The sequence below is a fragment of the Oryzias latipes genome, chromosome 3 (genome assembly GCF_002234675.1).
Source record: "Oryzias latipes chromosome 3, ASM223467v1".
In the NCBI taxonomy this organism is placed as follows: Eukaryota; Metazoa; Chordata; class Actinopteri; order Beloniformes; family Adrianichthyidae; genus Oryzias; species Oryzias latipes.
In genome coordinates this window covers 26,897,791-26,922,343 of record NC_019861.2, presented here as the reverse complement: position 1 = coordinate 26,922,343, position 24,553 = coordinate 26,897,791, and the positions used below count along the sequence as shown (strand labels likewise).

Genomic DNA, 24,553 nt, shown 5'->3' with positions numbered 1-24,553 from the left:
GAATCGGAAGATGGGTTTTGCCACACTAACATTCTTCTGCAGCTTGGTCTTGCTGATGTCTGAGAGGCTGAGGGCAAACAGGGCCTCCCTGGCGCCGACGTAGAGCATGTCATCTTCCTGGCTAAGCAGCAGAGAGGTGTAATTGAAGACGCCGTCCACAGAGAATCTCCTGGCTGATCTCTCCTTTGCATCTGGGTACGGCAGAAGGAAAGATATAAATAAGGAATGCAGCAATACCTATTTAAACAATTGTACAGTACAGACATTAACAACACTCTCTCTGTAATGAGTTTTCAAAAGAAACCTATTATTTAGATGTAGAATTAAAGTAAATATAAAAATTCATTTTAAATGAATTATAAAAGTATGATTTCTTGGTTCAAGTGCCAAAACTAAAGCAGACTGGTTGAGATATAACGAAACTGAGACTAAAGTTCTTGCTTCAAAACAAAATCATTAGATCCAACCTGGTGTGTTTCTAACCATTTTAGAAGTGGAATTGATTCTGAAATGATTATACTGAATAATTTCAGTATAATAATGCAGACATGGCGTGCTTGAGACATAACACAAAGAAACAAACTTCTTTGGCTGTCAAAAACAGAGGACTGGTAAAAGACTTGGTGCAGAACCAGGCAGCACAACAGTCAAACAATGAACCTCAATAAAACACATGAAGTCGAAGCACTTTATGAAACAAATCAGAACTTTTTGAGCAGGTTGGTGCTCTTCTGACCACAAAGTCTTGCAGCAAAGGCTCCTCTGGTCAAAACCAGCCTAATTCTGATTCTGCCCCCCCCCAAAAAAAACTTTTGGAGCTTCTGACATCCTCACACATCTTTAAAGACCTTTTTTTTTTAAATTTAAGATAAAAAGCATAAAATAACTACGTCCTAAAAGTTTAAAACCTTTAGAAAACAGTTGTTCTCTTGTAAGGCCTGTGTTGAATTTGGAACTACTTTTTGTACCAAGGAAGTTGTTTTTCAGTGTGATAAAAAAAATGAAAACAAAAGGTCTACTTACAGTCAAAACAGTACCATGTAGTGATGTATCTGTGTGGATTTTACAAAGAATTTAATGAAAAATATAAGAAGAGGAGATGGGATGTGAACGATGGCTGGCATTTGTTTACATACTTAGATTTCTCCCTTTTTTTTGACCATCTTTGTAAATGTTTATCTCCCGCCTCTCACTCCAAACATTTAAACATACTCCATCTCCCTCCCACACTAAAACACTGGGGGTCACAGTCTCCATCTGTTTATCCAAATAAGATTACAGCTCCAAATTGACCCTTACAAACACCAACATTTGCCCGCAGTTGGGCCATTTTAAAGACCCTCTATCCTCCTCCTAAACACGCAAACCCACTTTACAATTACTCCGACAAGAAGGATGATGACAATGAGGAGAAAAAAAACCCCACAGCGGTTTGTTTATCTGCAACACTTTAGATAGTGAAGCATAATGCAGAGAGATCCAGAAAAGTGCAATAAATGTTTACAACCCGTGACTTAAACTTTTCATTATGCTCGCAAACAAACACACACAAGGCAATTTGGCAGACGATCGTCTTTTCCTGCTGCGAGTCAGAGCCAGCTGTGCTATCACGTCCAGAATCGAATCCTAGTTCCTTTCCACTTCAACAACCCTCATCTCTTTATACTGCTTTGACATCTGGACTCAATGAGTTGGGGAGTTGAAAAATACTAATACTTGTTGTTTTCTAGGGGTTTGCAAGAACAAGAAAATGTTCCTATGGAGGAGTACAACAAACGGGTTCCATTTAAAAGGTGTAATAAGTGTTTGGAAAAGTCCTAATTGCTCATAAAGACAGGCATCTTCAGACTCCCTGCAACTGACAAAGAAGTGCCATCCCTGCTCTCAACAGGAAGGCATATCGTGGCTTCATTGTCATGGCTCCCATGGGTTTTGGACGTCGGCTGGAACCAAAAGCAGCTTCTCCTCTGCACATTAAAACTCTCTGACATAAATCACAGTGACAGCTTCTTAGACGGTTGAATAATGAGCAGTGGAGAACAAAACTCATGAAACTTTAACTCTGAAAGGTCACTTAGCAGGAGTGAGGTCCAGGAACAAAGAGGGAGTCATGATATTCAAGAGGAATGGGCTGAGACGCTGACCTACATGAAAGAGAGAATGTGCATACGGAGGGGAAAAATAAAAATTCGGCGTACTCGGAGATGGATCTCTGATCAGAGCTGAAGGTCGGGCAGGAGCAAATGTCAGTGCTGTGTATCAAACTGTACTTATTCTATACAGGAGGCTTAAGGATTTTTTTTCCTTGCTCATCCTCAGTGGATTTTTCAAAAAACAGCAGCGATAACTGCGAACCGTTTTGCAGCCGGGCTCTACTTGTATTCATTACCCCACTATTTAATCAGCTGCCTGTCACTAAGTTGGGGTCGGTACCTCTGCTAGGGCTGCTTCATTTTTGGTGTTAACGTGGTAAATTAGGTTGCACTGCAGGTGTTTAGGCCTGGAAGTCAAAGTGTCCTCATGGTGTAGTAGAGGAACAATGAATCATATGAGGACGTTTTGCAGCTTGACGACGGAGGCCTGCATCCATAGTTACTAAGCACCAACTTGCAACACATCAGCTGGGTTCTAACAGGATTCATTTGGCTCAAAAGTCTGATTCTTTTGGTATCCATGATCGCTCTGGGCATCACCAAACACTGGGTGATGAACCGCCTTCTGCCATCTGAACTCAGGAATGGAAAATGGTACAGTGAATGGAAGCCACGACAGATCATCAATAGGACTAAACGGTCTCCCCTTCTGATCACTGTGCATGTTAGACGTGGACACAAATGGTAGAAAAAGAATTTATGTATAGAGGGTCGGCGAGCAATCAGCCCCCCGTGGCGCCGTCGGCACAGCATGATCCAACTGGTGTGCTGTTAGTATGCTTTAACAGAACAAAATGTCTGCTTCAGGGGAAACTTTTACCTTTTCAGTCATTTACAAGAATCGCAACACAATTACCTTCATTCACTGTGAATTTTCTGTCCTAATAAGTGGGGCAAGAGAAAAAAGGTTAAATTTTAGACGGCACCTAACTTGTGAGAAATTGAGGCTGGTTCATATATAGTGACATGTTTTCTTGCACATACAGACAGAAATGTGTTCATGCAACTTAATTCTTAACTTTTTTCTTAAAAGTAGTGTGGAAACATTTTCTGTGCTTAGTCAAACATTTAGAACAAGTGTTGCTAAGTTAGACTGGTTTATGCTTCCTAATTCTTACCTTATGGAGAACTTTTTTCAACTGTAGTTTTTTTAAAAACTTTTTTCAACTGTAGTTTTTTTTCAACATCTTAAAAGCAGCACAGCTCTGAACAAAACATACACTGCCTTTGACATTGTCATGCACAAATATACTGCAGTTGCACAAAATCTCTCTCTGCATACGTCTTTTCTAGAATTGGCTCCAAGCTAAAAAAAATTTTTTTAATAAAATTTCAAGAATGTTTAAAAGCAGACAACAGCTCATGTCTTTCACTTTCAAAATTCAGTTTTCTCAAAAATTCCATTTAATGTCCAGGTGTCTTCCTTGGCTTCGTCCATACAGGAAGTACCTCGAGTAATTTCCATGCCCTTTTCAATAAATGTGATGCTTTTAAAAGCTAAAACATAAAAAAACTCCCAAACAGATCAAATGTAGTAAAAGCTTTAAGTTTCCAAAACCTTTCAGTGAAATCACAGTTCAGTGCATTCATTATTGGATTACCCTTTTAACAGATTTTGGTAGCACTTGGATGTATTTTTGCCCAAAATGAAGAATTCCTGCCAGCACATGTGCAGGTATCATCTTCCAGGGCAGATGGCGCAACTTTCCATTTTCTTCTAAAGGTTAAAATCTTATAAAAGGGTGGGGAGATGGACTGACTGCCTGGTAGGTACACAACTGCCAGGACGCTCCTAAAAGCCGAGTATAAACACGTCCCAGATTTACTGTGGCAGCATGAGCCACAAGGCAACAAATCAACCAGGACAAAGGGATTCACTCGCAGCCGGGCTGAAAAAAAATCTGAAGAAGCTCCTGTACCTCCTTTGGGACTGATGTGTAACTGGAATTGTGTAATTTTGTAGAAGAAACAAAAGACCCACTCCGATGTAAATTGTGTTTTTAAGAACATGTGGCGTGTTTCTCAGGATAGAGGACAAGAGTAAAAATAAAATTAAGCCTTAAAATTGCATTTCTGAGTACGATATTTTTTATTGAAATCATTATGAAAATGTACAGTTTGGAAGAAAAAAAAAAGAGCACAATTGTTATGTAGAAAATGTACTGGGCTGGCAACAAGCTCCCTGCTCTGCTCCATTCCAATGCATCCATTTGCAGACAAATTGATCCATGTCCCTTGTCTGAGCTGGCATCTGGACCAAAGCAGGGTAAACGGAGAGCTCTCAACAACGGGGAGGGGGGCGAGGTTGCTCTGCGCCAATGGTCCTGCCCACTACTTGGAGACAAATTTCTAATGAACTTCTGACACTCTGCAAAAACTATGTTCAACAAAACAACTAAAATTTCATTTTGGTTAAAACATCCTTTTATTAGCTCAAAAGATAATCGAGTCAGTCTTTAAAAACACAAAAATAACTACCAATCACCTCAACGAGAAGTCAAGACGGGTTTGACCACAACAAACTTCATAAAAGCTTTTACAAATCAGCAGCAGTTTTGCAGGTATTTTGATGATTACACAAATGTTAGCCATTTGAAGCTGACAAGTGGCTAAAAGTTTCTATTTCTGTCCATTTGGTTAAGTTGCGATTCAGTCGTTTAGGTTATTTACAATTTTTAAAAACAACTTTTTCTGCAACTCATTGCTTCATGTTTATTGGTTTAACTTTCCTTTTTTACACCAAATGCCAGAAGGAAAACTTTCAAAGTTAAAATCTAGCCTGTCTGTAAACCTGGTAGATTCAGAGAGAGAGCAAAATCTTCTTCACCTCTCAGGTAAGGCCAAAAGGCTCATGTGCTCCTGTGATGATAGTTTTTAGAGAAGGCAGCTGCCATCTATTGTGTTCACACCTTAAAGTGTGTGAGCTTGTGCAAGCCGTGCCAAAAGACAGCTGGCCCTTGCAGATAATAAACAGAAGCTGACAGTGTCCAAGTCCCGTGTTTGCTATGAAAGGGGATTATTCATCAAAAACCTGTCCATGGTGCCACATGTTTACAGGTTGAAAACACAAAAGGGGAGTGACACAAAGCCATAAAGAGACCTTAAATCTTGAAGAAGACTTCCTTTGCTCTCATAGGAGCAAGTGAAAAACCTGTAACACCCGTGGAATAGGGATGAGGTCAGTGCAGCACGGCGCTGCATGGCTCCAAAAGCGGAGAACAAGGCTGGAGTCAAATGTGATGCTGTTCTGTAATTAAAGGCTTTCAGGCGTCATCCTCACACACGCTGAACTGGCATGCATCCAGAGCAGAGGAGGACGGCGATCGCCTGCAGTTGAAAGCTTTTAAAGTCCTGCGTGTTTGTTCGGTGAGATGCAGAGCGATGCTGTGTTGAGCCTCGGTGAGGTCTTCAAACAAGACTGTAAACCCCACAGAGAGCGGGACAGATGGCAGGTATAATTTCTTTACTCACAAGTCAAAACAAACATGTCTGAGCTTGTCATGGGTGGCATAGCTCCTCCAGAGTCTTTCCTGGTAAATAAGCCTTCAAAAATAAAAGAAAAATTGATAAAAATGTCAGGGAACTTTGGTTGGTAATAAAATGTTACTTTGCTTAAGAGATCAACCCTAATCAATGCAGTGTCATATTGCACAAAGTGGTCCTAAGATCCTGTTGCTTCTACTACATAAGTAAGTGAAATTTAAAAAAATAAAAACTTTATCAGATTGCATCATTTCGACAGAGGACGTCTATTCTTTAAAGACCCATTCTGTGTTTTTGGTGTTTTTAACATGTTCTTGTTGCATTTTTGTCATGAACACATATATAAAGAAGATTACATTTAAAATTGCATTTCTGAGTATTTGTTTGTTAAGATTGTTCTGAATAAAATGCAGACGAAAAAAATGCTGTCGGAAAAAAGGTCGTAGGTACAACAAGCCACAAGCTTCCAGCTCCGCTCCAATCTGGTTCGTCTTTGTTTTCTTTATCCAAGCTGGCATCTGGCTCCAAACTGTACGACTGGATAGCTTTGATATCGTTTGCCATTTTTGTTGCATAATGTTAGCTTAGAGAGACTACGGTACACAAAGGGATGATGGGAACTGTGGACAGCCTTACTCCATGTCATTGTTCCCGTCCACAACTCAGAAGTGAAGGAACTCCTGCTGTTCTGCAGAAACTAAGTCCTAGAAAATGACAGTTTTTTTTTTTTTTTTTTAGCTAAAAACAGCATTATCAGAATTAAAGGGCTTTTAGACTAGGTCAAAAGATGATCAGGGTTGGACTTTAAATTAAGAAAGTAGAAATTGAATTTTGATAAAATCTGCAATTCCATTAGAAACCGCTAAAGACTTGCATGATATCCATGATCCAGCAAAGCGGATCAGAGGAGAAAAAAAAAAGCCATGTGTGTCAGTTTAGCCAGAATCAAAAACCAGATGGCTTGCAGAAGATTACAGATGGTTTCTGCTTCAGATACAAAAAAACCATCAAAGTACAAGTCTGCACATTCATTTTCCATTGCACACTTGTTGAATTGTGGAGCATCAGTGAGGCTGCTAGCAGTTTATAAAGTGCACTCATTTTGGACAGACATGCGCTGAAGGTCTTTCAAGTACTCCCACAGCCTGTGAAAGCAGTCCTCCACCTCATGTTCCCGTGTCTGTGAGCTTCTGGAAGAGGCATTTGATGAAGAGTGAGCTGAAGTCACGCCAGCTTTTATCCGCAGCGATGATTTACGCTCCGTTTATGTCTTGGTTTGTGATAATGCTTCTTTCTTATGGAAATGCTGCTCTGAAAAAACTACGTGTTGAAGGAGCAATCTGCTGCAGGGATATATATGTGTGCATAAGGATTACTCCATTCTGAAGCTGCTCAGAAACGACATGCAGACACTTGTAGACACAAAAAAGTCGATTAATAACAGTCTTTGAAGGACACATACAGATCTTGATGACATTAATCAGCTGTGTTCACCGTCAGCCAGGTTTAACAAGGACACAACAGTTTTTGTGTGCTCACATGCTAGAAAGTAAAAAGAGGCATCATCAAGGTAAAATAAAACCTAAAAACTTTACATTTGTAATGCAAAGAGGCACATCTGTCATAACTGTAACCATTGTGGTTCTGGATCAAGTTGAGTCTTAAACTTCAATAGATAGAAAATTCTAGCTTTTTATTGCATTCTTACAATTTTAACAGTGTACCAACCAGGCAGAGAGCTGCCAAGGAATAAACCCTGCTTTATTATAAACCTGTAACACATAATGATAAGGCAAAATGACCCAAAGCTTTCTGCTTTCTGCTCTTCATGCAGCAGTTTCACAAAAATAGTGATTTATGCAGAACCGATGAAACTTGCTGCAAATTGCATGCATGGGTATAAATCACCGAGCCTGTCTGGAATGGAGTCTTGTCTAATTTGAAAGCTTAGTGCTCTGGAGAATTTATTGCACGATGAAACCAACAATGCCTTCTTCACAACCATGTCAAGACTAAACTGTGCACTTTTTTGTGCAGCGTATAGTGCATACTGACACTGCTGCGAGACTTGAAACCTGGTAAGTGATTTTTTTTCCCTCCAAAAAAATAAAACATTTCTAACATCAAAGCAGATAAAAAAGAAATCCTCTGTTTTTGTGCTTAAATCAGACCAAATGTTCCTAATCAAAACCTGTGCGGGTTAAACTTTTCTTTCTCTGGAACGTGTGAGTGATGGAGTTTGCAAAGATCTGTAACAGATGGAGTTGATATGCTGCAATCATGCTCCACTGTTTCTGCTGCAGTTTTAAATGCAGGCACTTGTGAGTGACACCTCTGCTGAAAGCCACAGGGCTCCTCCTGTCTTTCGGATCTGTGGGCGTGTCCTTACTGGGATTTAGGCGGGCATTGGAGCATGGCTAAAACCCCGCAAGCATTTTGTCCGACCCCTGTGAACCTCTCCTTCACTGCCCCCACATCTCTGCTCCTGTCCTGAACTGCTTTGCACCCCGCCAAGGTCAGTGGATTAACATGCATGAGTGAAAGCACACACTATTCACTAAACATATACCGTAAATAGTAAAGGGTGCTAGGGACAACATGAGAGTAGATCGTCGAAAGCGGTTTACAAAGGGGCATGACAAAATGCTCCTCCAACAAGCAGCCGGTAGAAAAGACGAATCTGTTAAGTTTAGATTGGACAGAATTTGGTACAAGTGTATACAAAGATAAAAGCTGCGGTCTCTGAATGTTGATGTGGGTTTTAAATTTGCTCTCTGTTATCTGTAATTTTATTCCCATCAACCAGCAGACATTATCTTCAGCCATTACCGTTTTCAGCCCAGTGCCCACCTTCCAATCAGAGAAAAGCATGCATTTTGTGACCAGTTTGAATATTACAAATATAAAAATGTACATTTAATAAAGTAACTTAGTTAAAAAAAAAGAAAAGATCAAAACCTTGATGAGGCAACAGAATCTAGGCTTTACCACCGTCTTGGTCGTCCTGTATAAGAAGCAAGACATTTTTTCCTCCTCACATGTTTCTGCAAACATGCTCAACGGCTCTTCCACTTTAGCACATCATGACCACTAGAATCCAGTAATTCAGCCATACCTTACAAAAACAAACTAACCGATGAAAATTATTTGTTGGTGTTTTTAACATGTTCTTGTGGCGCTTTACAGATGACGATGGACATGTATCAAGAGAATTAAGTGTATTTAGTTAAGCTAATCATTGTGTATAAGGAATAGAGGAATGTATACGATGGGTGGGCCACAAGCTCCCTGATCAGCACCATTCTGTTGCATCTGCTTGTAGACGACCAGGTCCATGTATGTCTTTGTTTTCCTGGATAGCTTTAATATTTTGCTCACATTTTTGTTGACTAAAAACAGCATAACTATAATTAAAATATCACTGGGAAGGAGAGGGCCTTTAACTGGACCAAAAATCTCCGCCATCATTCAGAGGATTCTGAATGGAAAAAATGACATCTTAAGTAATTCCAGGCATTTTGATACAAGTTTACCCCACCTAAAATAACCTCTTAAAACAGATATTTGGATGGGAAAAAGGAACAAGTTTCTGTGGGTCTCTTTGAAGACCAAGATAAGTTTACTAAGATTTAGGAGTCAGAAAAATCATTTAAAGACTCATCTTTTAGGATTGAGACGAAGAGTTTAACACTTGTTCTTTATTGCCAAAACAACTATTTCCTTGCAGCATTAGAAACCACTCAGGGTCTTTTTTCCATCCTGAGGCTGAGTTTTTGGAGAGCTTTTGTGTTACCGGTACATATCACAACTTCAGCCAAGCTTTAGCTGTCCAAGAGGCAGTCTCACATTTGCTTCTGGAAGTTCACAGTAAAGTCAGTGATTACAAGGCATCCAAGTCATGTGATTTTATACGATTAAATTAAAAAAAATACATTAAAAAAATACAGTTAAACGGCTGAAAGACAAACAAAAGCCCCTTGGGTCAAGTCCCTCCTGCAGGACTGCAGGACATATGTGTGGGTCCTTTCTGATAAGCTTGAGCGATATGCGTGCCTAACCGTTGCTTTATGCTTCAAGACCCATGATCGTTTGTGCTGCCTCTGAGCACAACATCCATAATGAAAAACAGACAAGTCTTCCACTGCAGCAACCACTGAAAAAAAAAAAGGACTTCACTCGCTACTCATGAGATTAGTCTGCTCATTAGGAAAAAAGAAAGGAAAAAGAGAGGAGGGAAAGCGGACAAAAGGTGGATGGGGCGCTTCAACGGGAAAAGGGCAGGGGTCTTTCCTGGAGAAACAAACCCCGGTTCTTCCTCTTCTTTTGCACAGTACTTAACCAAAAATGTAACCTTTCCGAGGTTTCTTGATTAGAAAGTTGGTGCACGACTACACAAGGTGTTTAACATGAACGGTTAGGAGCAGCTACTGTGCGTTCCCCGCTGCCCCATCACCACACAGCTGAACTGAAACAGATAAACGCTGCAGGAAGCTTGGAGCGGCTTTTAAAAAGAAACCTGCTGGCTACACAGAGCTGCTCATAACTGCCACAACACAGTGAATCAAGGCTTTCTTGAAAAGCAGTCAGTGTCCCGTGAAAGCCAAACAGCTTCCCCATTTGGCTCCCATAATAATGCATCAATCACTTATCAAAAAGCTGTCAGCTGAACAAATAAACAAAATGCCAGCATTTCATAGATTGTAAAAGCTTTACCCACAATTATTATAATAAGGAGAGCTTCAGCCTCGGTGCAGTAATTACATCGGATGATGCAGGAGAGTGCAAAAACAGTCCAGCGTTTAATCATGGATTGACCAGGAGAGACATCCAGTTCCTTTGTCAGACACATTGCTTTCACTCAGCTAGGTATTTACAAAAAAGTCAGCTTGAAGCTGGAAAGGAACAAAAACAACAGGTTTGGTTTTATAAAGCTGCAGAACAAAGGGTCAACTCGAAAACAAATTTATTCCTCACGCAGATGGAGCCACCAGCTTTTGGAATAAAGATAGTCTTTAAATTATTTTGTGTAAAATCATGGTTGTGGAAGCTTTAAAGACAAGAAATATATTGCAAAACTACCTCATACATGAAAAATGCAACATAAGTGATTACATTCATGCACAAAATTCATGCCCTGCAGCTTCAGACATTTCTGTTGTTTCTGCCTAATTAAGGACCTGGTCACCATTTTAATGCACACCAACCCCACCCCCCATTTCTTACTGCATTTTCTTCACAGAAGCATCTGTGGCAAAAAGTCTTTTCTAACAAATTTCCTGCTTTATGCAGGTTTTCTTGTTTTTGGAAAGATGTCACAGTCCCATCAGAGACACTAAAGCAACATCCCAGCTGCAAACATCAGGGTTAGGAGCTTTTTGGTTTTTAACGTTCATCCTAAATTGTCCTGTAAAAGCCTAAACAATACAAAAAATATAAAAAAGAAAGAAAAATAACTTGTGTTATATAGGTTTCTGTAGTTCAACATTTTTTAGTGTGGGAGGATTCTTCTTAGTTCAGGTGCATTTCTTTGTTATCCTTTTTTAGGTTTAAATAATCTGGGGAGGGAAAAAATAGAACTTTTATCTAGACTAAATCTTTTCTCTGATAGTATGCTTTGTTGGACAAATGAGAAAGTTTGCCTGAAATCTGCTGCAGACCAAACAAGCAAACCCCGGTCTGTGTGAAAACAAGGCTCTTGGTTTAGTTGGTAGTGAGCAGTGTGGTGTCAATAAAGCCACTTTTTAGAGCCACTTTGTCCTGCAGAATCTTGCTGTACGCAGATTTATGGTATTTACATTTCCTGCTGTTGAGTACTTTTATAGAACGCTTGAGGCTGTGGTTCCAACCGTGCCAACTACTGGATTGCAAAAGCTGCAGAATCTGGGCCACAGACAGGCAGAGGACCCACCAAACACTGAAGAAACAGCATTTATGCATATTTCCCCCCAGGTCAGAGATGAAAAGGCGTCACCTGGAGCATTCTTCAGTTTTCTTTATCCTAAAGGCTTTAAAATAAACCCGAAGACCAAGCAGCAGCCCTACCAAAGTCTCATTATTGTTTGTTGTCAAGAAAAAGTCTAAACATGTCTTCTGAGCAGAGGTAAAGTAGTGAGGATGCCCAAGAGCTTCTTGAAATTAATCTTTATATATTGAATACTGCTTTTTTGTGTTTTGTTTTCCTTTTTAAATTGCCACGTCCAAAAAGAAAAAGAAAAAAAAACAAAACATATGCAACTAAAATTGCTTCCATCATAATAGGACTTCATTAATTGATCCAATTTTTTTTAAATGGGTGAATGACTGTCAAATATAAGATTTTTTTACTCACTGTAAGGGAAACTGAGTCGGGGTGTAGCGTCGTCCTCACTGGCATTCACTGATTGGAGGCAACAGTCCAGCAGCAGAGCAGCAGCCAGAAGACAGTGGATGGTCACAGGCAGTCCACACATGGCTGCTTGATTACAGAGCACGAGCGCAAACGTTTTGTTTTAAGATTCTTTGGATTTCATTAAGCTTCTCTTGGCTGCACAAAGCCTTAGTTTTCCCCTCCCATCCTCTTGCAGACGGAGGAGAGGTTGAACTCGTCCTTGACTGTATTCTTGTACTCCCAGTGGTCCTTCCACGTGGTGAGACGGAGTGGAGGAATCCTTTCTGTATCAAAGGCTGCTTCTTTGCATGCACTTGTAGGGCCCGTTGATTGGTCCCCCTTAAGCTTTGGCGAGTGACCACTTAGTAAAAGTCATTTTGGATCTGTGAAGAGAGAAGGGAGAATCGGGCGCTTTATGTCTAATCCAAGAACATGCTTAATAAAACATTATACATAAAACCAAGCAACAGATCAGTCTCCAATTCCCAAAAGTTTAACCAAGAACCTCTTGGAGACAGAGAAAAAAACAGATGCACATTTGGATGAAGTTCACTCTGGAATGTGAGACGATTTGAGGAAAAACAGCTGATGTGTGAGACAACTGAGGTATCCTTGAGATTGAGAGCAACGTCTTTGTTGCTGAGCTGCAGCACACAATACTTCATTTATTCACCTACGACTTTCAACACAGAGAAAAACTCAACTAAACAAATGATTCAGATGAACGTGAAGTCATTGTGTGGTTTCTTCTGTGATTTCACAAACTCTGAAGTCTCAGTGTCCAATTTCATGTTTGTGCTGCAGCCCAAAGCAAAGTACACTCTGAATTTTTTTTTTTTTTTTAATCACAGCGTTTACAGTTTTGCAATCGGCAACTGGTGAGATATGCATTGACAACTAACAAGAGAGCTTAATTTTGCGGCTGTGTAAAGACATTTGAGGGAAAAACTTCCAGGAACAAATAACTTTATGATTCATTTTTAAATAGAAACAACAAGCAGATCTGCCTTATTGACTTCTTAAGCAGATCAATTGCTTCAAAATTCTATTTTCTATTTAGTCTGGTTCCAGTTTTCTTGGAAATTTGTTGAAAAATGGCAAAGCTCCTGTCTGTTTCAACCAACACTACACAGCCTTACAGTCCTCTACTGATCCACAACAGTTTAAATAAAGAACTACTCAAATGCAATTTTAAGCTTTATTTTCTTTATATATGTCCTTTATCATGAGAAGAAGGACAAGGACTTGTTAAACACAAAATTTTCATTGGTGTGGGTCACTGTCAGCAAACCTCTTAGAAACTATGTATGATGTTTAGTTAACTTTTGCCCTTAATTCCCAAAATAAAGAGTGGGACCAATAACTATTCTGTTTCTCAGTCTCTCTTTTTGTTTAGATTGCATTACACATCTTTACACTGGGAGTTTATTTTCCCCTTTTTACAACGCAGAACAAGATACCTTCAGGGCTTTTCTCACGGATTGCAGCATCGCATAAAACACTAGCATGCACCAGTCAAAACCAGTAGTATTTTTCCATGACATGAGCCGAGTAAACCCACTTCATCTCTGCTGATCTGAAGTGTGCAGCATTTGTTCAGTGTTTCCTCATTTTGGAAAACCTAAATGATAAAGATCAGTTGGACTGAAGTGTAAAATCAGTTTTTTCTACGATTAGCAACCCGATGAAAAAAAGATTGCATTCAGTGAAGAACAACTCCAGCTCCTGTGATGTTGCACCATTCCTTATGTCTTAAGTACCCCTAAAGGAACCATTATCTATAGGTGTTTAGAAACTAAAGCACTAAAGATCAAGAGCGTTTCTGGAATCACTGCGATGACTCCCAGACGACCCTGTTCTAATTTGTATACGGTGGCCAATAAATCCAGCAACAAAAGAAGAGGGGAGCAGAGAGGAGCCCACTGCCATCTGGAGGGACAGGATTCTGCTGTGACTCAACAACTGAACCTTTGATCAGTCTGAATACCCAATAAATATCTAATACTCACACATTTACAACTTTTATGACCGTTGCCATGGCTTTGTCTGAAGAAGGGGCCGTTGGCAAAGGACGCATTTAGTGGCAGAAGATAGTCATGACCACCTTACCTCATGGGGAGAGAAGAATTTTAGATATTCAACAAATATTTGTTGGTTTGATGCCAACCTGAGCTGGTGTTTTATGGGAACAGACATTTAAAACTTGGAAAAACAAAGGAGGAAGTACTCATGAAAAGGTCAGACTAAAGCAGTACTGAACACCACAAATTAAAACTTTTCAGGTGGTTCCACAGGTAACAACAAACGACAACATGCAGGTGCATGTTAGCATGACACCACTGATGTGTACATAGGTTGCCTTCATCCCAGATTAGTCCCGCAGACTCTGCTCAAAGAGGCAGAGAATAATTTTCACACATTTGATCTGGTTTGCTTTCAGGCATGGTGCTGTCAGAAGCTAACCAAATAGTTCATGCAGAACAATCAGCCAGGAACGATAAAGCTGTTCCAGCTGCCGTTCAACTGGGGGGATGTTGTAATCAAAGTGGTGTTTGGGGTCGTCCAAGGCTGTGTCCTAACCTATCACTACAGTGCACTATACTGTGGTCCTTTACTATGTTGTGGTTCAATTGTCACGGTCTTGCTGTTGCATGGATTTTTTTTTCAGTGCAATTTTACAGGCTTCACCCCCGGGGTCAGTCCTCTAGCTGTTCCCGACCCTCTTCCTCATATAACCATTTCTTAGGGTGAATTAGGGGGTCGGCCTGCGATGCACCCTGGGGGGAGGAGCTACTTTGCAGTGGCCCCCCTCCCTTGGTTGCCGTATGGAACGTGCCCCCATCTCGGTTTTAATTGCACTTTAGACATCTAGGACCCTTGGTAGGGGGGGGTGCTTGGACATCACTGCCAGCAAGCAGTAGATGTCCTTAGTGCCCTCCCCGCAGGATTTAACCACACCCTTTAGTACACACACCCCCTTCACATCATCAAATACACATTCCAACACACACACCCATACACGCACACACACACGCTCACTAACACACATACGTCACACAAGGAAGAGGGACTTCTGATCTTCTGTCCCCCGCCCCATCCCTGGCGGAGGGAACCAGGGCCCTCTGTCATGGCGGCACAGTCCCTGGGGTGCTGGCTTCCTGGGCCCGGAAGCCCTCTCTCCAAGCGGGGAGATGTTCCGGTGGTGTTGGTTCTGGTCCTGGCCCCTGGGCGCTGGCAACTACGGGCGAGCCTGGTCGGGCCATATTTATAACACCCCTTTGGGACACTCGCAGCTCTTGGGCGCCCTCCTCAAGGCCCCCTGCCTTGCTCTCTCCTGGACTAACCATGGCCCGGGGGGGGGATGCCTGGAGCATGGTGGCGGGTCTTCCCTGGGGGGCCCTGACTTGTGCCTGGGCTGGGGGATGCTCAGGACTCCTGGGTGGGGGTGGGCCGCCTGTCTGGGGCTTGGGCCCCCTTGCACTCTCTACCCCCTGCGCCCCCCTGCTCTCTGGCATTGGGGGCCTATGTGGCGGTCCCACTGGCCCTGCTTGGGGTGGCGGATGTGGTTGCCTGGCAGGCGGTCTTTATCTACTGTACCATGCGGGTGTTGGGGGGTCCCGGCTGCCGCTGCGGTGGGGGCCTTGGTGGGGGTCGGCTGGGTTCTCTCCCTCTTTTTACATTCCATCATTCACCCCAAAAGAACATAAACACTCACTCGAGCACAGATGCCATCTCACCTTTGCACAAACAGTTTGCGTGACTGAATGAAGTGTTTCACATGTGTTAGTCTGAATGCATAAGTATGCGTGTGTGAATGTTAGTGGTGGTATGTCCATGTAGACTTGTTTGTATGTGAACATTTTTGGAGCCAACAGGTGTTTGTAACATTTGAGTTTGTGTGTGTGGACAGGCCCCGCCCATTTTAGATTTTTCATGCACCTTAACCTGTCAGTTGTGATTATAAAGCTCCAGCAACTTGTTGCTTTCTGATGCTTCATGATCTTACGCTTGCTACTATAATCACCCCTATACCCCCCCCCCCCATCTGTCATCCCGGTTTCTTCTTTCCTCCTTTTCTTTTCCTACCGGTCCAACAAAAAACACTTACAAATATAATTAACATGAATAAAGTTTAGCTGAAATTACAAAAGAGGTTTATTTAAATATACATCTGGTGTATTATAAGATTCATAACCCCTGTTGAAAAAGTAAAATACGAGGAGCATGTACAAGGATTCTCCAAATTTTTCTGTAGAAGCATGAAATGTCCCAGGCTGAACATTTCTGTTTGTTCCCTCTATGTCAAAATAAGCAGATCTCTCTGTTTCAACGAAGTTATGTAAAGGCCCCCAGTGCAAGCTCAAACATCACCCCTGAAACATTCCCTCTGATGGTCCTTCTCATGCATGTTATGACAACAAGCATGACAGCCCCACTTATGTCAGCTGGTTTCATGTTAACAGGAAGTATCTTTACGCAAAGCTTGATGTTTTTCAGATGTTTAAAAATGGAAAGAAATCTCAAATAGCGGTTTTCTACTCTTCTACACGGGTAGATCCAAGAACCGTTTGGGCGCTACTGTAAAGCTATAACACGTAAAACAGCAACTCAACACCCCTCCATTGACCTTTGACTAACTGAAAAAGCTGATACAGCCATACAACCATGGAGCCTTTCCTCAGCCACCACCAGGAAATGAGCTAAAAAAAGTTCTGGGGCAGATATTTGACCTCTAAACATGAGCCTGGCAGGGGTATAATATGTCTAAGATTATCTTGTTGGTAAAGCTGTCTGCAATAAACCATTTTTATGTTATATAATAAAAAAAAAAAATTGCCAGAACCCACAGAAATGCACATTAACAGGTGTTTGATGAATTCAACTTCAAACTAATTTCCTGTTTCCTTTAGGAGACTAAAAAACAAGTGCTGAAAGAGGTGAGACACTTCACACTTTAGAAATTTTCCAAATGCTTTCTATGTTAGTCTGGGAAAATGTTTATTGAAACTTAAATGAGGTGGACCCCCCCCATCCCAAGTGTTGATAAACTGTTTTATATCAAACACTGAACGCTATAAAGTGTAGCTGCAACAACTTAAAAATGTTTTTATACTCAACTGGATCACATGCAAAGAACCTCAAATCTGTACACCAGAACCATTTGTACCTCCTGTACCTTCATTACAGTGAAGCAAAATTCCAAATGTAACAGATTGGCTCCAGATTACAAGATTGTGAACAATTTCCCCTCCAGTGGAAAAGATATTCTGTTGAACGTGCAAGACAACGTCAAGACTTTCATGATAAAACAAATGAAAATGCTTGCAAAGTAAAAATCTCAAATTGTCAATCTGCAGAGAGCCCTGATTGAACTGGATAAATGATCAGCACAACCATGAAAGGCCCTGCAAAAGCGTGAAGAACAGAATAAGTCATTAATGGCCGAGCCTGTTTTGTTTTATTAAACCAAATTGACAATCATAAACTAGTCTGCTGTTTTTTTCATTAGCACTCACAGGCAATTTTTAACTGTTACATACAACATTTCAAAGAGTTGCCGGTTTCCATCTTTATTCAAGCGCAATCTGCTGCAATCTGCTTCACTGAAGGGTGAATCTGGTGCCATGCTTAAAGGTATTGAGTCGTTAACCTTTCGCATCCCTCACAAGGCTCCCCATCACTACCTGCATCTGTTTAGAGAGAGAGAGAGAGACGGGATGTGACAGACAGACTGGACGATGCTCTCAGCCGGGTCATGGCGAGTTCACTGGACAGAAAGCAAATGACTGTCGGCCATTTGGCTGGGTTCACATAAAGGGGCTGTGCTTTGAGCAACTCATCTTTGAAAAGGGGATCGGTGTCATGTTTAGCCTTTGGCACTGATCAAGTCACTTGTGGGGATAATCAGTGACCAAGCAGACTCAAACATGAGGCTTGATTAGGCCATGAGTCCATTCATTAGCTTCTTTGTATGTACATCCAATAATTGAGAAGGAAATGCACAGGTGCAGGAGTTTAATGAAATACATTCAAGAATGAACTGATCCAATTGGTTAATGCATTTCTTCTGAATTTGACCATCTAGAATACATATCACAATTTAGGATGATTTATCCAGCTATTATGTTATCCAGAACAGACCTCAGTGGGGGGGCTGTTGAGGCGGAGACTGCCGCTGGGTCCATCATTATAACCCACACATCTAACGGCTGCTTCCCCAAGAAAGCAGAGCCTGATTGGTTCAGATGTCTAACAAGGGAAAGTGGGAGGAAGAATACAATTTTCCCTCAATCAATGGTTGACTGTGGCAAACCCATTTCATCACGGCGATGCATCATCTTCTCAAAAATATAATTTAGCTGCATAAGATTGAATATTATTGTGTAAATGGACTTTGATATCCAGAGCTCTACTGTAGGGTTTACTGGAGAGGGGGAGGTTTCAGGAATATTAGATTGGATGTTTGGATTGTAATTTAATCCAAACATACATATTCTTTTATATAATAAAAGAATATGTATATAAAATGTATATAAAAGAAGTAGCATCTCTAAAATGTGTTTTAAAAAAGTTTTTTTTTTTTTTTTTTTTTTACATTAACATTTTTTAATTGGAAACTACATAACTACAAACATCACCACTGAAATACTTGTGGCACACAACAGCAAAGGCCCAGATCCACTAATGAATATTACTGCACAAGTGTGTGGATGACACACTTGTGCAGTGTAATTGAAAAGCTTCCAATTATGTTATGAAGAAAGCACAATCCCCACTTATCATATTTCATCATCTGAAAAACTAAATTACTTTGTAACGATTAGCTTTAGAGGACTTCCTTATTGAACCTTGGGTAAAAACAAAACACTGGAGCAAGATCAGCTGATAAAGTATCCACTAGGAATTTGTACTGCAAGCGGGTCAGTCCCCATTCACTCAACTGCAAGAATCCATTTGGTACAGTTGGGCAGGAAAAACAAAGTCTTTCAGCACCATTAGTTTGGTCTGCCTGCACTCCCTGTACTCTCAAACATGGACCAAAGCCTGAAGCAGAACAAACCACCAGAAAACACCATGCAGTTCCGACAACTGTGAGCTTGGGGGTGGGACTGTCTAAAATAAGTACTAATCAGGTCAAAGATTCCCCAAATAGACCAGTAAGTCCCAACACTTTTTTGTTTGCCAAACCAATACAATGTTTATTTGCCACCCTGATCAATTTAAAATTTTTGTGGTTACACTGTGGCTGAACTGCACCAGGATCCACTTGCAGGTTAACTGCCCTTAGACCACATCTCTACAGATGTTCAAATCGAGTTTCACATCCAATATTTAAAAAACTGACGATTTGAAGAAATGGACTCCGGTGCGGATCACATAGGCCGGTGTGAAAGCACTTAGCAGGGCTCAAGCATTACAGCAGGAATAAAGAGTCTGGTTCAAAAACGTTTTTTTTGTGGACTACATTTCAATGACAATTGCAAACTGAATTAATTAACATAAAGCACAATTTAATTTTATATTTGACCTCAAAATAGCACAAATGCCCTATGATTTATGAGGCCAACAAAGTGGCAAACTTTAGGTTAAAACACTGGATCAAAGCCCAATGCAAGCCAACAAGTCACATGACTACTGGTACATCCATTTACATTCACTGGTTTGCATCCTCATTTTGAGCTCAGCTCACAACTATTTGCTTAACTGTTTCCTTGAACTTCATTATTGTTGAGTATTACAGCACAACAACAACAAGCAATAGAAATAGAACAACCTATACAAAGACAAGTTTTTAGGAAACTGCGCAATACTTTTTTGTACTTACTGACCTGCATGTTCTTAAATCAAAAGAGGACAGAACAACCTCTTTTCTCAGGGTCAAAAAGTAGTGCTGTTCCTAAACGTCTTTGCAGCACAGCCCCACGTGCAGCACTTTCAAAGAAGATGGAGCGCCACATTACAACCTTTCGCGAGCCCTCCTGAGAACGCGGCAAGACGCAGTGAAGAAGTAGGTTTCAGCTGAAAAGGCTGCTCCAAACACCAAGAAGGGCAGACTGCTAAATAAACCACATCTAAAATAAAAAACAAATTGTAAGAAAACTTCAAGCAGCCGTTGACTCTGCAGTAATTGTTGTTTTTTTCTTTTTTCTTTTTTTTAAGCTGGCAGAGACTGCTGTAAACTCCACAACAGAGAGACTGGGTTTGCACAGCATCAAAGCACAAATCAGCAATCTGGATAAGGAAACTGTCATACTGGAATGGCGTTACAGACAAGTAAAGGTGCTCTTGATCAATCACAACATCAACAAGTGGTTACAAAAATTCAAAGGAGAGACTTGTCACCTCAAGACAAGATCGACTTGTTTTTATAGAAAGAGTTGAAGAATCTAGAAATGACATAGGGTTCTGTGCAATTTCAAAAACCTAAATTCAACTTCAGAAGTGGCTTTAAAAGTATTTCTCTACATTTTTTTCATATGAAACAAAACACAAGGATAGGCTATGAAGAGAAAAAGTATTTGCTAAATTAATTAACAATACATTTTCATAATCAAAACTATCAATACAAAATAAAATAAAATTAAATTAAAAAAAAAAAATCAGGTGTCAAACAGCCACAACTGCTCCCACACCAACTCTTAATTATTTCCATCATACTAAGGCTTCCTTGTCAAGATTGCAGCAGACAGGATTTTAACTAAGGATTAAAAAAAAAAAAAAATCATGATTATGTCATCTTCTGTCTAAAATGTAGTACAGTTTTACACTAAAGACTATCAATGTCTACAAGTAAACTTTTTATGAAAGAAACAAATGTGATCAAATTGAAGCAAATATGGATGTGACAGCCAATCAGTGGCCGTTTTACACTTGTCGCCTGGTTTTTCTGACGTGTTTCTCTTAATGATGAGTGATAAGTTGTTGCTGCATGTACCTAAAAAAGAAGCAGATTAGAAAATGGAAAGCTTGATCAAGGACTTCACTGTTTCGTTAAAATTAAAAAGCAGTAATTTGTGAGTGGATGGTCCCATGTCGATGATTGGGCTTTGTTTCCTGCACACAACAGGATGCGTCACGCAATACCGACTTGAGAGCAACAGAAAACCTCTTTATTGTCCAATTAATATTTCATATGTCTGATCCCAGATTGATTCAGGAGCGGGATGACTTTCTACAGCATGTGTTATTAATTATTCACACAATTATCTTAGTGTTGATGATGCTGTAAAGCATCCTGCTGTGGCATCTCTCCAGTGCATTTCAGTACATAAGATGGATGATGTTCAAACAAATTCAATAATGCCGGTTTTTCATAATCTGAAATGCAAAATGTTGGACATAGTTGACAAAAAAATAAATAAATAAATAAACGACTTCTTTCTCCCACAGTTCCACCTCCCACCAGGCAGCAGCAAATTCAGAACAAGCCTCTGGTTAAGTATGACTGATGCAAAGAGGACTGACTCCACTCAAAAGCATTATTCGGTGATAAAATGAGCTGCCAAGGCTGCTAAATCCCCAGAATCCGCTTTTTCAAAAACCGTAGTGTTCAGAATGTTAATCTGCTTCTGCATCGTCACACACAGAAAATGCGTGCAGGACAACTTTGACAATGATGTAGCACAGCAGTAACAAGTGGTCATGGGAGGTTATAATGAGCACCTACAACTTATCACACAACATCAACATTTTTTAAGGTTTATGGTTAGATGAGTGCTTCCAAGTGGTGACAATAACCAAAAAAAAAAAAAAAAAAGCATTGGAGGAAATAAAAAAATTGCACTTGTTCAAAATACCAATCTGATGTCTTAATGCGTACTACTTCATGGATGCAACTCTGAAGGCACATTTGAATTGGCTTTTAGTTCCCAAGTTTTGGTTATTCAGTCCGTTTTGTTTAGCAAGCCTAAAAAATGCATCCTTTTAGCATAATGCATTTCATAAAAAAATAAAAATAACACATTTCAGAACAGCCAAGGACACCTTAAAAAAAAGAGATTGAGAAAAATATTAAGAACTGGACTCTGATTCCACAAACAGGTGAAAAAATGGAAACAAGGTTCTTGGTTTTACTGTAGACAAAACCTGGTGCAGTTTAACAAATATGAATCCCCGTGGACTATGTAGCAACCAAAGGGAAAGTGAATTAAAAGAAACAGTTACAGAAAAAATAGCTCATAGCAATAATCAGAATGTGCAAATCATATTAGACAGGATTTTTTTCTAAGGGCTTTGAAGTGCATTCATATTTTCATTTATGGTGAAAGAACTGTTCATAGACCATATTGCCATCTTTTTCTCTAAGTTTTTTATTAACTTCCTAGTTAAGCAGGGCTAGGTGTTGAAAAAAAAGGTTGAATCCGTTTCTTAAAAGGTGCATTATCGTATCAACCATTCAATTTTCTAATTAATCCAATTTTTCAAGGCAAAAGACTTCTGTTTAGGTATTAATTTGCTTCAATAACCAAGCAAAATTGGTCTTTGATTTAAAAAAAACAAAGACAAAAATTGTATTCAATCAGAAACCTTGAAAAACAGGCTGCTGGCAATGAAATATGTGAACCTGTGTAAGGCATGCAGGAGACCTGCAGGAAATATCAAGGTTGTAGACAACCCGATGAGCCAATAGAGCTAAAATGTTCGATTGTGGACTTTTTTTTTCCTACCGGCATGCTGCAAGCAACAGGCTGTAGAGAGCACTTATAGACCACGCAAGGCTAATAAGTATGTGAAGTCGGCGAGACATAGGCACGTCGTACTGATTTCAACCCCCAAACACTGCACACTGCCCAAAGGGCCTGTTAGTGCTGTTCAAGTGATAAGTGTGTTCATAGGAGCACCCTGACTGTTAGAAATTAGGATATTAGGCAATGAGAGCGTAGTTTGTTTGGTCATTCCACGGCCGTCCTACAGCCCAGACAACGCTGCAGGTTTTTGTCACATGGACCCCATACAGGTAGGTGCATGCGACTAAAACCTAACAAATTTTTTGAATGCATCGCTTAGTTGATTCAGTCTAAGTCAAGGCAATAATTTTATATTCTCACATACATCTTTTATGCGTTCTGCTGTTTTGTATGAACTGGGTGCTCTTCGGCCTGCGTCAGTGCAAAAAGAATCAGCAACAGTTTTTTTTCTCCACCCAAAGATAAAGCTGCGTGAAAAAGGACTATTGAAATGCAAAAGCAAAGAGATTTTCAATCCCACCTCTGCTTTTTCTTTTGAGGTTTTTGACTAGACTTGCCTCTCTGTGACATCCAATTCCACACGCTACCTTCCATGCTGTGGAGAGAAGAGCAAAGAGCGAGATGTGACACCACTCTCAGCATAATCTAAGCTTCTGTCGGCTTCCAGGAATAATAAAACTGCTCCTTACATTAGTGAAAATACTGCTCAGCATGGCCAGGCAGGAAGTTGTAATTATCATTTCAAATGGGAGACTGAAGCAGAAGCTAGCAGAAGATAAGTGCTTAGAGGAGAACTCGGGTCACCCCAATCCCTCTGATATTATAGACCAATTCAAGATTGACAGAAAACTGTTAGAATTCACTCATGCAAAAACTTGCAAAGTGTCAATAATGACCAATGCATCAATCTGAACCGGGTACACACCAAACATAAAATTCTGCAAAGCAAATGCGATAAAGCAGAGAAAAAACTTTTTATGCTCAAACATAATTACCAGCAGACAGAAAATTCACTAGAAAACAGATTACACTAATCCTCTTGTATTTTTTATTATGTGCTCATGGCTTAAAGAGCTCTACACACTTAAAGCTGATGAACCATTTAGACTAATGAAGGACACCAACCAATGAGGAAATCCAGTCCATTAGAGTTTCAGTCCTTGGGTGCGAACATCAAAAAAAAAAAAAAAAAAAGTTTCTAATTGCTTTCATTTCCACTGGGGGCTAGAAATCTCAACTTAATTAAAAATCAGGTTTTCTGGTTTCTAAAGTTTCAGTATTTTCAACCCCAGACATAAAACAGGAGTTACCAACAGTCTGCAAAACAGAACTACATCACCTGTCAGAGGGCTGGAACTAAAGATTGTAGACCAACTTTGTGGCGTGACTAAAGCGAGTTGAAGATTCACAGTCAGGTAATCACACAATGGAGACTTCTGTAATGTCTGGATCATGCTGTGCTGGCATAACAGTTCATTTGCCAATTACAGCATTGAATCTGAAAGCTTCACTGGCTGTGGCAGTCTCATGAGTTACACATCAGGTTAAGAGGTGTGTGTGAGTAGGGGGGGCACCATAATCCCTGTGGTTAAACCACCAACGTGAGGACTTATTTCTTTAGATGATTTGACAAGCAGGACAACAGGATTTCTAAAGCGTATCAGATGACTGAATTTGGCCTCTGGCCTTGGTTTCCCCTTGTTAAACCCCAAGTAAAAAAAACACCTCAATGTTTGGGTAAAATGTGACTTTTTTTTTTTTTTTTTTTTTTTTACTTTAAGCCCAGAACATAACTTTATTTCCACTATCCATTCCAGGTGGAAACATGACGCCGTTTGAGTCATTTGTCAGTTTTACGGGTC

The 24,553-nt window shown here is 40.3% G+C and overlaps 1 protein-coding gene across 3 annotated transcripts in view; it reads right to left on the bottom strand.

Moving 5' to 3' along the window:
- LOC101166949 (semaphorin-4B) overlaps window positions 1–24,553 on the bottom strand; it is a 59,733-nt gene that overhangs the window by 21,088 nt on the left and 14,092 nt on the right. For all 3 annotated transcript variants that reach the window (XM_020699981.2, XM_020699982.2, XM_011492886.3), the window contains exons 2-3: window positions 11,965–12,386; window positions 31–191 (exon numbers count right to left, since the gene is read on the bottom strand). In XM_020699981.2, coding sequence (XP_020555640.1) covers window positions 31–191; window positions 11,965–12,085 — 282 coding nt within the window. In that variant the 5' untranslated portion in view covers window positions 12,086–12,386. The remainder of the gene's footprint in view (window positions 1–30; window positions 192–11,964; window positions 12,387–24,553) is intronic.